Source organism: Rissa tridactyla, chromosome 14 (assembly GCF_028500815.1).
Source record: "Rissa tridactyla isolate bRisTri1 chromosome 14, bRisTri1.patW.cur.20221130, whole genome shotgun sequence".
NCBI classification, from domain to species: Eukaryota; Metazoa; Chordata; class Aves; order Charadriiformes; family Laridae; genus Rissa; species Rissa tridactyla.
The window spans coordinates 1,714,432-1,728,800 of NC_071479.1; the positions used below are offsets into that span (position 1 = coordinate 1,714,432).

The window sequence follows — 14,369 nt, forward strand, 5'->3', positions numbered from 1 at the left end:
ATTAAGTTGTATTTTAACAGCCTTGTGCTACCCCCCACCACCACGGGAAGGATGATGGCCACAGTCAAGAACAGGCAGCCCAGGGCTCAGACCTTTATGGAAAGATGACTTCCAGTAGGTGGGAGAGAAAGCACCCAAGACCACTAACCAGCATTTCCAGGTAGCCCATCTGGAGCGTCACCGGTCACACACGCCAAGTGGATACAAAGATGCCATTGTTTTATTTTGATTGTTTCCAAAAATCAAAACATTTTTCAAACACAACTAAGGTACAAAATACAGCATAAAATGAGAATTTATACTTATTTCTTTTTCCACATAGAAAGCAAAAATATATTCAGAATGAATTCCAGAACACTTTGCAGAGCCAATTGACAGCTGACATCCTGCTTGTGGGAGCTTCTCAGCCACAGGGAGAGGTCACTGTATTTTTTAGAGATGCATGAATACAGCAGTGTATGTAGGAAACCAAAAATCTTCTGCATCAGGACTCACAGTTAGTAAGCCTGCACATTGCGCTGCCTAGAAATATCTTAAAATGCCCTCCACCTAACTGGACCCCTTTAGTACCAAAGTATTTCTGCTGCAAGGGACAGTATCAGTTCCTTTTCTGGGGTCTTTTGTTGGGAAGGGGACTCGATTTTCACAAAGGAAACCAGTCAATATTTCATCACCCAGCTCCATAGTTAGACAGGACACAAAGTTGAGAAAAATCAACTTAAAGGCTACTTACAGGAGTTGTTTCTGTCATTCCATTTATAAACACTGTGAACATCAACAGCAGTTGGGATATCTGAGAGTGGCTGCCTTGATGTAGCCTAAAACCGTTCTAGGATCTGCAGTGAAACTGAGCAAAAGCATCCTGTGCTGCGCATCCGTAACAGAAAGGACCAGTTTGTTTTGCTATGAAGAGACAGGCACAGTGAACACTTGAAGCGAAAACTTCTCTTGCAAAACCTATTTAAACAGGAAGCCTTCTATGTGACCTGAACTGAAATGCTGGCGTCTCCTCCCATCTACCCCCACATACGAATTTATTTCCTTCAGCAGCAGCACGTCTTGCTATGACATAGGCTATTTTCCCCTTAAGATGATGAAATCACTGGTTTAACATTCAACAGTGCTCTTCTATTTGTCATCAGTTCTTTCAGCCTAGTTTTCTCTCCTAAAATGCAACCATTAAGCTGAACTGTCCAGGTTAGTGTCCTTACCAGGAGACCCTGGTAAATAGCTCCTGCTGGAGGTGTTCAGCTGAGAAACTCCTTGAACAAATGGTTGAGCAGCTTTCTCAAGGGAGACAACAGTGCAAGGAATCAATGTAATGTTAGCAAGTTGGTAGGGCTCATGCTTTCTAGAATTCTCTCATAATCTAGTGAAACAGGTTCACCTAGTTGACTAGCAGAGGACAAAACACCTCCTCTGAGCAGCACTAAGCATGTTCATGGCACAGAGGTCGTGGCACTGAGAGGTGAGAACAGGGCCTTCCTCTCTCCTCACCACTACGCTGAGGAGTTCCTCCCTCTGAACACGCAAGTTACATCCCTGGCTACTTATTCACTGCACAGACTTCGCACTTGCATTCTTCAGCTATAACCGTTTGCATATGGAGTTGAGAACTGGGGCTGTGGCAGCACAGAGCTGACTTCCAGGTCCCCTCCCTACGCAGCCCAGGTGTAGTCTGCGACAGCAGAGAGAAGGGGCTGCACTCGAGAGCGCTGCACCCCAGCTCTTCCGCTGTTCAGTCACCTGGGACTTTTACAGCTGAGAGACCAACAGAAGTGAACCTAAGAAGCAAAGACTACAGATTAGAAGGTTGACTGCTCTCATCTTGCATCTGAGTGCAGGGAAAAAGGGGAATTTCTGCAATTCTGAAAACACTTTCGCCAATAACCTGCAATTCAGATATGAATTTGGGGCATACATGGATGGAAGCTGGTTAATAGCAGAAAGGAGCTTTTATTATGGAACCTGCAGCACAACTTGGCTCCCTTCTTGGGAATTCAGGAGGGGCAACGTTGGGGAAAGAATGCTGAAATAAAGAGTTCTTTTGGCACAGAATTTTAACAGAATCTAACATTCTGTCTCTTCAGGAGTATCTCCCCCCCTTCCTTCTTGAAATCTGACAGCCATACAGGATTCCCAATTAGCAATATAGGATTCTCCCTTGTTCCCCTCAAGAGCAGAACTGGGACATGTTAGAAAACCCTCGCCCTTTTCTTACCTCAAGGAGGGTTCAATTACTTTCCGGTTTTCTTTTTGCCTTTTATTTGGGGGCAGGAAAGACCTCATCTCTTGTTAAACAAAAATGGAATTACAGGCCTCTGAGCAGCAAAATAAGAAGTGATATATTTTTTTGATGCTGCTTTCCACCTTGATAAGCAATGCTATAACCAGCAATGGAACTCCTTATGCACAAGACAGTTTTGATGAGGGTGAGAAAGGGGATCCACTTTTTTTAGTTATAGCTAGAACCCAACAGCACACTGAATGATACAGCTGTATCTGCTCACAGTATTTCAAATTTTAAAACACTGCTGACATTAAAGACAGCAACTGTTCTACTGCAACTCACTGAAGCATCAGCAAAATGCAGGTTCCTTGGGTTAGTTCCAAATCTAGGAAGTTAGAATAAGCCTAGGCAACATTCCTTGAAGAAATAGGGTTTTATCTATTATATTACCAGTGCCACTGTAAATCAAATTCAAAACATCTGTGCCTTTAACTGGAAGGGGGCATGTACGTGTAAAATGCTGGCAGTTTTTGTTGAATCCATAGAGAATCAGTTCCGGACTTAATACATTATGTCCCAAGAAGTGTTGCTATTCCTGTTACCACTCTTTTTTCTTCTCATCCATGGAGACTCCACCAGGGCCCAGTGCAACCACGAGGAGGAGCCCTCCAATTACAGACATGGTCTGGAAGAAATCGTATTTGAGGAAGTCGTGCATGGGCTTGTAGGCTGGGACGGTCCAGAAGGCATTGAAGTAGATGTTGATGCCAAACAGCCAGATGACTAGAGTCAAGGCAGCCAGCTTAGTCTTGAAGCCAATTGCCACCAAGATAATCAGAGCTGTGCCCACAATGTTCTGCAGAATCTGCAAGGAAAAAACCCCACAAGCTTACATCTGCGTCTTAAATAGATGCACAAACATCAGAACAGAGCATGGATAAGTTCGTCAGAACAAGCTGTCATGGCATAGATTATTTAATAGCTTTTCCTAAATATTAATTCTACTAAAAAGTAGACTTTAATGATAAGCATTGAGTAGGTCCTGCAGGCAATCTGGGAGCTGCCACTATATTTTAGTTCCTTAACTCATACTTTTATATTTGGATACTTACAGAAAAGAAGTTCATATCAAAATGTAGCAGTGTCATGAACATGAGGACCAGCAGCACACGCCCCCCCAGCTGCATGTACTGCTTAGGAGAGCTTTCCCGCATGGTAGGGACACCAGCAAACATGCTCTTCCCCTCCGAGCGCGACTCAGCCAAAAGCAGCAGTAAGCCTCCCCCAAGGGCAAGGTTCCTACAGGAAAACAGAAATGGCGAAAAAACTCCAGTTTATTACAGTTTGCACTGATCTATAGATTTAAAGTCTTATCTGACAATTTCAACTCAGTAAGAATCTGCATGCTAGTGAGGAGTGACCTACTCTGCACCTTGCAATGCGTGTCTGCATTAGACCTCACAGCTGGAACAGCAGCATTGTCCACAATGATTTACACAAGCTTGTGTAGACATGTACAGCCTGCCAGAGAAGTCCAGCACCCACAGCTCAGGCACGGTAGCTTAGCATCTGTTACAGCATGAATTTAGTCGTGCTGAAGTTACTCTGTACCTCAGGTTTAGCCACACATGCCAAAGTAGTTCAGAGGTTGCTTTGAGAAAACAGAACAGCAGTACTGCTAGAAGTTACACATTTACAGGGTTGTAGTAAGCCCAGAGTACAGTTCCTGTGCTGCCCCTGCCCTCCCCTCAGAGGAGAGGGGTGAAGAGGTAACAACAACCAGCCATCACTCAGGATTTGACAAGAAAGCTCACATTTAAAAACCCTGTCTTTGCTTAGAGAGAAGGTGTTAGGCATTTAAAATCCCAGAAACCACTCTAATATCTATGTGCTTTAGTTTTCTTGGAAAATGGCTTCAGTCATGCATAAGCACAGCTCCTACTTTAGCCATTTAGGAAATAATAGCAGCTTGCCGATCCAGTCTAGACAATTTTTGTGAGCTCTCAACAAGGAGGTTAGTACCCAAAGCACTTAGATCCTGGTGGGTTAGGATCAGTCCTTCCTTTCTACAGCACTGAGCCTGCTGTCTGCGTTTTAACTGTGTGGATATTATTTTTAAGTGCTGTCATTTCTTGTTTAATGTAAGTGCATCATCTATAACATCTTTCTAGTAAATACTATGTACAAAGATCATTTCCTGTCAGAGATTGGCAGTGACAGACAACAGTTTTTATTCCATTTTCTACTTCCATTTCTACTTTAAGAAGTAGACATACCTCATCAAGAACTTCAGGTCCCATAGAATGCTGTATGCAATAGTCTAGGCAAAGAAGAAAACAGATTAAAACACCACACAAGTTACAGGGAAGTTCTGAATTTGTCCTATGATCTCAAGCCTGTACTATCCATAGCAGAAGTCAATTAGAAGTACACTATACTGAAGGAAACAAGGTGGGTTACATCGCTGTGGTCCGACGAGTCAATGTAAAACAGGGAAGGGAAGCCAGAATTTGACTTGTGCATTAGCGCCCACAAAAATTCATCAGTTTTGAACAGGAAGGATGCTATTAGCTAGGATCCTCCGTGATGGGGACAGTCCTTTATAGAAGCTGTGTGCTGAAGGCCAAAGCAACTACAAGTTCCACATTTGGCACATTACTGACATACAGTTAAAAACTGCAAGCTACTTCTGCTAAATTGGTCAAGGGCAAGTATTAAATCAACATCTCCAGCTACCTAATTGCAATTACAGCCAAGTAACTATTGGGCACACAGAAGATCAGAAGCAGTTCAATGCCATTGAAGGCTGGCACTAGGCCAGGGTGGAGAAAAATTCCAGGGTTGCATGTTGTATTTACATATGTTGGTAGTACTGGGGCTAAGAGAGAAGACTTGAAAGATATGATTTAGAAGGACTGAAGACTTAAGCCTCCTACCTGTAATGCTATAATTCCAAACAGTCCAAAGCAGGCATATTGCACAAAGTTCCTACTCAGCACCAGGATACAGCCGCCTGAGTTGGGGAAATTGAACACAGTTACACTTCTGGCTTGCGCAGGAAGAGATGCTGCAGGAATGCTAACTTGTTTTGAACTTAGCAGACTCCAATTTTTTTCAACTGTGCCACAGAGAACATCAGGCAGGAAATTTTAATGGCACATTGTCACAAATCAGTTTGAGAACCAAAAAGTTTTAGTGCATTTTGAAGTGTTTTCTAATTCCAGAAGTATCTTTTATTTTACAAAGGGTAAGCACATGCTGAATGCAGTCCCCAACACACAGCAGTGTACAGCAGCTATTAGCGTTAAAGCATTAAAAGGTGTTAGAAAGAAACTCAACTCATTGTGGATTTTCTTTTTTATTTTTAAATGAGGTAACTATTAGGGCAAACATGCTGCACTCCTTTTCCTTGAAAGTTTTTGCTTTATATCCTTCCTCAAGTCTTCTGTCACAAAGCACTGACAGCCTTTGCCACTTTGACATGAGGACTGGTAACTACATTAAATTCGAAAATATGAGGGTAAAAAAAAAAAACAACCGTAAACACAAGACAAGAAGTTGGCAGAGTAATCAAGAACTCAGAATCAAGATCAGGCACATAACATAAACCAAAAAGAATTTTACTTCTTTCCATTTCTGATACCCTAATTCCGCCTAGCACAAATAGAGAAGCTCTGCTTCTGGGATTACTTTGATTCCTGGGCTTTGAAGGTCTGACACAAGCACCTCTCTCAGGCTTAAGTGTACCAGCTGCAGGATAAGACTTTGCCATTGAGACTAATACCCATAAACCCAGCAGGCTGAGAAAGTCTTAACACTGCCCAGTTTAAGAAAATATGAGTATTTAATTTAGAGAATTCAGGGTGTGTAGTATGTGTTTATAGATCCATGTACAGAATTGAAACAGATTGTCCTAATGGACTCTTGGCATCTCTGACTCAGAGGTAGTGTGTCACAAGAAATTCTCCAGGACTATTTCCAGGAAAGGCTGAAGCAGGTGAATTAAGGGTTCCTTTCATTCAGCCCATGTAGTACTATCAGTTCTAATCTGTCAATGGCTATTAAGAAATCAGTGAGGCATCCCATGCTTACATGATTCACAGGGCTCAAACAAGCCACAGTGGCTGACACACTGGAGTGCTCTGGCATCCACCTTAACAGCATTAAAGCCACTTACTCAGCTGTCCGAAGAGATTTATGAACACAAAGATGGAGGCCAGGAAATAGCCACAGTTCCATGTGCCATCAATATAATCCCTCTGTTCGCTCCACTGGAACCACATGCGGATGCCATCCTCCAGGAAGGTGCTGATCAGGCACAGGCGGGCCACGTGTGGGAGATACTGCTTCGTCACCCTCAGGAACTGCATGGGCAGACAGCATCGTTAGCAGGGAAAGAAGGCAAGTAGCATCTCAAGGCATAATAGATCCACGCACTCTGCCGACTGAGGTCAGCAGTTCTCACGCACACAGGGTCATCAACATCTAGAGAGAAACACGCATTTGGGACTTCGATTTAATGAAATTCTTCTCCAGTTTAAGAACACTTGGGAGCAGTGGGGGAAACCTGTTGTCATGCTCCACCCAAAGAGCATTTTGGACAAGGACTTGGAGAAAAGCAGAATCCAGCCAGCACCTTTCTACATAACAGGAATGGTGTTTTGAGGGAGATCTTTCTAACTGAAGGCTGACCTTGGTTTTAGTTTGTCTATCTCAGGGTTTCATGTTACAGCTCAACTATCAGATAGCCAGGAGCCGAAAGGGCAATCCTACTCCCACCCACAAGCTCAGGCACTTAACACCCTGTAGCAAACTGATTCATGGAGTCAGGCTGACAGAAGACTAATTCCATACAAATTAGAACACATTAATAAACTTTCTGCCAAGCTATTTCCCTCAACAGCTCAGAAAAGCAATGGTGCAAGGCATGTGTACTTGTGTAGCAGCAGCTGTTAGATCAGTGTAGACATTGCATGAAATTGCACCCTCTATCCTCTATGCAAGTGTACAGTTTCTACTTCCATTAAAAATAGCATCTTCTGCAGAAAGAAAATAGGCATTTATGTATACAATTCAGTATAGTAGTTAAGAGAAAATTATATCATCATGCAACAGATGCTGAGCCTTAGTTCTTGGGAATGCAAGATGTATCTCGTCCCACATACCCCTTCATCCTGCAAGCCCATCGGTTAGTTTGCTCTACAATTACAACAACTATAAAGGAACAAATACAGAATTGCCAAACAGGGCCTAGACCAGCATGCTCTTTCAGACTGCGAGGTGCACAGGAAAACTCGCTGCCTCTGGATTATGATAAATTCTTAACCGTCACCCAGTTTGCTAAACAGCACTGGTTGTTACTTAATGGAGACTTCCACCAGGCTCTGCACTGTCACTCTGAATGCAAGCTGGCACCTGGCTGGCCTGTTTCACACACAGGTTTGGCTTCAGCAGATCACGAGAAGGACACACTTGCAGTCAGTGTATGCTACTGTTTGAGTAAGTGCAATCTAGTAGGAAACAAACCTAAATTTAATCTAAAACTATCCACAAGATTATCCAGCAGGTTTCTACCTCCAGCTGACAGGCACAGTTTGGGCAGGCTGACACTTGTAGCAAGCCCTCATGCAGAACTGCCAGACTCCGCAGAGATCCCTGCGTTAGAACTAGGAGGAGCCATTGCACAAAACCCCATGATCCCACACAAAGTTCAATGTGTTGTAAGGCACATTGATTCATGCAGTTTATGCAATATCACAATACTTCAAGCCTGAAAAGGTGTGGGGGACAGGTGTATAGGTGTCTTCCAGACAGCACTGAACTATATTATATAAAATAAAATGGACAGAAGAGCCACACAAACCTTTTATTTCATAATTCAGTATTAACATTGATTTCAGGTTAAACAATACAGCTGATTTGTTTCTTTCTGGGCAGAATTTTTTTTTTTTAAAGTTTTGGCAGCTTTGCATGCTTTTAGCATATATGGGAGTGCAGAGAAAGGAGACTAAAGCCATCCCTGAAAGTTTATTCTTGTCACAGTAATTAGTAAATACTAAAGGCTGTTCCAAATCCTATGCAAATGAAAAGCCTTGCTTACTGTGTAACAGAATATTATAACATGGAAAAGAACACAGCAAACATGCTTAATAGTTAATTGAACAGTTAATATCAGAATACACTACACTAGCTGTACTGCATGCATCTAGAGTCTAAGGGTCAAGATCCAAGTTAATCAAGTGCATTTTAAGTGCAGCTGTACTCTGACTCAGGGCTGCCACCTCAGGCTTTTTTTAAGCCATGTCAACAGTTGAATGAATGAGTCAGAGGAGAATTTGTGATCTTTGTCACTGAACGAGACACACATCTTGGTTTAAAGCTTTCTTCTCTCCTAGATTTCACTGTGCATTTGGGCAAACTTGCTGAGGAATACCAAGGATAAAGTTATTTTGGAAACAGTGCAAAACCAAGACTGGTTTGTAAACTAAGTCTGCCTTGACAAGATGCAGGACAGGCAACTTTGGTCTAGAAGGAAATTAAAGAGAAGTGCTGGGCATCTGTAGGAAAAGGGAAAACACACTGCTGTGGAAGAGCTGAAAAAAAAGAAGCAAACATTAGAGAGGGTATCTGCCTCCAGGCCTCGTCTTCGCTGCTTCTGAAGTGGATCACGTGAGCTGATCTCATCTTCCCCTTCCCTGAAACCACATAACTGCCAACAGTCCAGGCAGAGAAGACATTTAACATTTACCTGTTCTAGTGGCATATAGAGGGAATTTAATACTATCTATTAAACATGAGTGTGCACATCCAATGAGCTTAAGACAAGTCAGAAAGACCGAAGCCTGAAGCAGCTGCAGTGCTAAGCAACCTTATCATGACACACATCATCTTCGGACATCCGTAACTCATGCATCTGCATTTACTGAGCTGCACACAAGCTGAAACCCCTGGACACAACAAGCTTAAAGTAAGCAAGCTTCAAAAAAAGACTGTATGAACAAAAATCCAAGCCAAAAGAACTAGCTATGGAGATTCAGAGAGAAAAAGAGAACAATTACATGATAACAACGTGAGAGCATAACAAACATCAAGCAATTTTACAATTAGAGAATTCAGGTATAAATCACCAAAGTAATTTAACTAAGGACTGAGTGACTTTAAGAACAGGAGATCTCTAGAAGTGGGACTAAACTAATAGTACCAGACACCCTGTTTTTGTCCCTACACATCACTAGCAACGTGTGGCTCCCTCACTGCACCCTGAGACCACTTCCTTTATGATTCACACAGATAAAAGCGGCACATACAGGAAACTTGGTAGCTGCAGTTAAGAAACATGTCCAGCTAAGACATGGGACTTGAAACTCAGACTCCACTAAGCACAATTACATGTAAGCCAAAACAAAACTGTTGAGATTGAGGGAAACAGCAGTGCTAAACTCATGACATGAAGTAACTGAAGGGCTTATTCTGCTATGGGCTTTGCATCAACTGTTCTTAGCACATACTGCCTCTTTGCAAGAGGCAAAGCATCTTGAGAAAAGACAACAACTGAATGCTATAGTGAAACTATTTTAAAGAAGAACAGCTGGTTCTGTGTTGGCAGCCAAGTCACTAACATACACCAGAGGGACTTTGTGTTGGCACTTCCCCTTCTAACAGGATTATAAACGCAAAGATAAATTTAAATGCTTCTCTCAGTTTAACGAGCAAAGATACACAGGAGGATCCAGCGATCTCTAAAAATCAAATCTCTGCTCAGAACCTATTTTTCAAAAGGAAGCTTGAAATAGTCAAATCCATAGAGGCCTGCCCAAAGTGAAGTGATTCTGTTTTGACTCTTATCATGCTTTCTAAACTACATCCCACCTCTAACTGCCTCAAATTTGTTAAAAATCCAGTCCTTTTCTTTGAAAGGTATACATACCCTAGCATAATTACAGGTATTTTAGGACCAAAACACAGCCAGGAGTTGGGAATTTTTGCTGTCACCTAGGGATATTCTGTCCAAACACAGAAGACTTTTCTGTGTGCGTACACACATATGTTCTTGGATCAGAAAAGTTATGATCATGGTGATGAGCAGCAGTCTGCTAATCTACACAGAAAGCCCTCTTGTGGGCTGCACAGCTTTATTAGTCTAGAGCTTTTGATAAAGGCATATCTCAAGTATCTAGCTTGTATTCACTTAAGGGATTGCTGTGTTCTGGGAGGACAGAGACCTCTAGCAGCCTGTGACACCAGTAATCTTTTCCACAGTACAATGCTCAATCCTCTGGCAGAGAGAAAAATCACTTCCTTTCACCAATGTATCCATTTAAAGAGATACCACCAGAAAAAATTAACAAAAAAATCACGAGGACAGTAGCATCCATCACATTGGGCTAATCAATGTCTACAAGTTATTTGTGAAAACTGGGAACAGAAGCTTTCCCACTTATTTCAAAAGGCAAGAAGAGAGCTCTGACCCACCAGAACACTGCCAGTGGTCTTAAGCAGGTTTTTAATTGCAGGACAATTTCTCATGGCAATGCTTCTCACTCCTAAAGTGTGCTTTATACCAGTCTCCTCTCCCAAAAGGCTATTTATTAATCAAGTATTTAAAATGGGATTTATTAGTCATGTATTGCATTTTGCTATCTCTCTTCATTGGAAGATTCCCTACCTAACCAGAATAGGCTATTTGGCTTATCATGATAAAGGATCAGTGCACTGACATGGCTACATTATCAAGGGAGTTCCCAAATTCGTGTTTTTTTTAACACAAAAAATTTCAGACTAACAATGAAATGTGTTCCTCTTCCTTCTATTTTCTGCAAAATAGGATACAGAGATGTCAGAACTAGCTGAACAACATGCATCAGCATTTATGTTGGAAAATCAAATAAAACCCCCAGAGTCTGGATCTCCCTTACAGCCCTTTCACTGCAGTACAATGACTCAATAGTTTCCTTGCATTTTTGTCCATAATTTTTTTCAGAGTGGCAGAAATACCAGGCACCCACATTCCTAAAGATTACTAGAGACACCAGAACGTGAGATCTGCTCCCTCTTATGGGGATTACGGAAGGAGAGAACCAGTGCTATAATCATAAACAATCAATACAGACTCCAGATACAGCTATTTTCAGTACAATAATGTCAGCAATACATGACTGCAATGAAAGGCTTAGCATTTTAACAAGAATCACTAAAAAGGGGCTTAACTTCTGAGTATGTAAATTATTTAATTAATAACATTGGGCTAGTATTATGGGGCTTAAAAGCAAACCATCCTGCAAAACCTGTAGCTGGGCATCATTCTGAACCAATATCCTGATTTCCTTGGACTACAAATCACCTAGATTTTGAGAACCCTTAGTAGCTTTTCCCACCTTCCCCAATATTTAGTAAGTTGCCTTCTCTGAAAGCAACAGGACCACCCCCCAGCACCTCCGAGTAGTTGACTCCTCCACTGCAGTCCCTTGAAACTGCCAACAACGCAGAGAGCAGAACAGCTCGCCAGCCGTACTAGACACCTGCAGGCTACAAACTCCTGCTACAGCCAAGCTAAACTAATAGCTAGTTCTCATCACAAGTGGTTCCACCACCAGCATTGGTGCTCACTTGACCTAAACAATGAGATAATTGAACTAACAGAAAAAATAAACTCAATTTTTTCTCCCCTACCAGTTCAGCTCTCCAGTCCTGTGACAGAAAAGCTCTAGTGTGAGAGCAAAGGGGAACAAAGCCTTGGAAGAACCCCTTTCACTGACAGTTAGCTGTCAGGCAAGCTTAGCTGCCTTGTAAAACCATGTCTTCAGTGCACTAGTTCTCCTCTGGATTAAGAGCCACTTGTTACTACTGAGAGTCTTGGCATCTAAGGCACAATCTACTAATTCAAAGGGAAGTTGTAGTATTCAAGAAAAATTAAGCTTTAGTGTTTGAGTTTAAGGAACAGTTTATTCTTACTTTTTGTAAGAGACATTCAGTACTTACTGATAAACCGGGGAAGTAGTGTGACACTTTCCCACAGGGCTTTTATGCTACAGAAATTAAGACTCATTAGGTCTTGAGCACTAGTACAGGGAGTGGAGAAAGCAAGGTTACCAATGGGAACGCATTCAGCTTCCAGGACAGCCATTGTCCAGCTTCACTTCCTCCGCCTCCATCAAGGGGAATTTCAACATAATTTCAGTTCAAATGTTCCAAGTTTGGGGTTTTTTTAAATCCAAGATGAACTAACAGTTTCCTTAATGCCAAGTGTTAACTTCGCAATATATACCAAAGGTTAGTGTTCAGTAAATCTCTCCACTCCTACACTGGTGTGATACTGAGTTTTGGCCACCTATACAGTACTGAAAGTATCTGATTGAGCTATAGGGCAGCTATTTGGAGGCAGATTTATCAAAGGAGTTAGTTACTTGGAAAGTTGTAAAAATTGTTTTGCAATCTGATGGGTAAGTGCTTGCAAACACCCCAAATTCCGCAGCTAAAGGAAAGACTAGTCTTTAAATAGAATGTGGCTAAGCACAAATAAAGTTGTACCATTTAAAACTCATTTCAGGAGGAAGCAAACCGCACTTTAGCTAGACAAAAGAGCTTTCAGTACTATGAAAAAAGGGGTGTTAAAGACATCTAGAAATAGTCACACAGGAATAAATAGAGAAGTGTTATAAAGAGGTCAGGACAAGTGTTGTAAATTTCGGCAAGTGATTTGAACACTGTAGTGATAGTTTAACTTCTCCTCTAAAAGGAGTGAGAGGAGAAGGTAAACAGAGGATGACAAAGATGATCCAGACACCCCTTGAAATTGAGTACTACCACACACCATAAGAAGTTCTGTCTCTAAAACAGGTCTTCCATCTGGGGCTGGGGAGGAAGTGCAGAACAGGTTTTCCCAGTGAAACTCAGTTAAAGACACAGAGGTAGCACAGCCCCCTCAGAGCTGTGACGTGTTATGGTGCACCACACAACTCACACTGCTTCAATAGTCAGAGTTGTAAGTCAGGCAGAATCAGATTTTCCAGAAAATTTGCTAAATGTGATTAGATGCTGCCTCTTATTTTCAATTAGATGAATCACCATGACAGTGAAGATCGTTCCATCACCATCAGATCTACTTACTTACACTCAAAATATTCCTGCTCTCACCTATAATAAGAAATCACAAACTTGTATTTAAAAGAAAAGTCTGTAAGGACTTCCACTGAAATAAATCTAAAAAAAGAATTACAAGACAACATCAGCTTGCTTGCTCTCCTTCTGCCCCAATTCTAAGCACAGCACTACGGTGCTGGCAAGTCTCTTCCAGAGATGGCTCAGGATTTAGATTGTAGCTTCCCTGCCGCCTCCCCCCCACCCCACCCCGGGTCCCCACTCCCCTTTATGCCCCAACTACCAACCTGGACGGTTTGCAAGAAGACAAGAGCAGCTCGGCCTCCTGCCCTCCTTCCGTTTACTCGCTCCCCAGGAAAAGCCCAATCCCCGAGAACCCGCCTGCTCGGCTGTACGACTGACCCCAGAGCTCGGCCGAGGGCAACCACCCCCGCAGAGACCCAGCTGGGAGCCGGAGCCCCAAGGGTCCCCCCCTCAGGGGCGTCGCGGCTAATAGAGCCCACAGCCCCACCACAGGGACAAGCCAACCCCACACCAGGCCGCCGCCGCCATCCCAGCCTGCCCTAGCTCTAGGTCCCTCAGGGCGGCGGCCTAGCGGCCTAACACCCCCCTCAGCTTGGGGCCCGCCACGGCGCCCCCTCACAGCCGGCCCCAGAGCCTGAGGGAGCGGCCCGGCACACAAAGGCCCCTCGGGCGGGCGCCTACCTGGTCCGCGAAGTCCTCAGCGGTGCTCATGATGTCGTTCTGGCCCATGGCGGCGGCAGGAGGAGGGTACTACCGGCTGCTGCTGCGCGCCCGGGGCCCGGCCTGGCTCTAGCAGACGGCGGCGGGAAGGGCGGGCGGGGAGAAGGAGCACCGGGCCGGGCCGCGCCGCCGCTCGGCTGCTGCTGCCACGTAGGCCAGCCCTTAAAGGCGCCGCGCGGGCGGCAGCGCCGGCGCAGGCGGGGCGGGGCGGTGGCACCGGGGAGGGCGGGGCGGACACGCCCCTCCCGCGCCGCGCACTGAAAGCGCCCGCCCGCCCCCTTTTCGTCTCTACGGTGAA

At 43.7% G+C, this 14,369-nt stretch overlaps 1 protein-coding gene across 1 annotated transcript; it reads right to left on the bottom strand.

The window, feature by feature from the left end:
• Positions 1-198: 198 nt before the first annotated feature.
• Positions 199-14,238, bottom strand: SURF4 (surfeit 4). Its single transcript, XM_054220155.1, has 6 exons — positions 14,033-14,238; positions 6,408-6,594; positions 5,167-5,243; positions 4,507-4,550; positions 3,343-3,529; positions 199-3,095 (listed from the first exon to the last, which is right to left on the bottom strand). Exons 1-6 carry the CDS (start codon positions 14,078-14,080, stop codon positions 2,829-2,831), a joined length of 810 nt encoding a protein of 269 aa, XP_054076130.1. The 5' UTR covers positions 14,081-14,238; the 3' UTR covers positions 199-2,828.
• Positions 14,239-14,369: the final 131 nt, after the last annotated feature.

Bases quoted from the DNA above. Each gene is read 5' to 3' on its own strand.
- SURF4 (XM_054220155.1), bottom strand. From the start codon at position 14,080: ATGGGCCAGAACGACATCATGAGCACCGCTGAGGACTTCGCGGACCAG. The intron at 5,244-6,407 runs GTAAGTGGCTTT...TCCCCAACTCAG, and splicing joins AAATCTCTTCGGACAGCTGA to GCGGCTGTATCCTGGTGCTG. The intron at 3,096-3,342 runs GTAAGTATCCAA...TTTTCCTTGCAG, and splicing joins TTGATATGAACTTCTTTTCT to ATTCTGCAGAACATTGTGGG.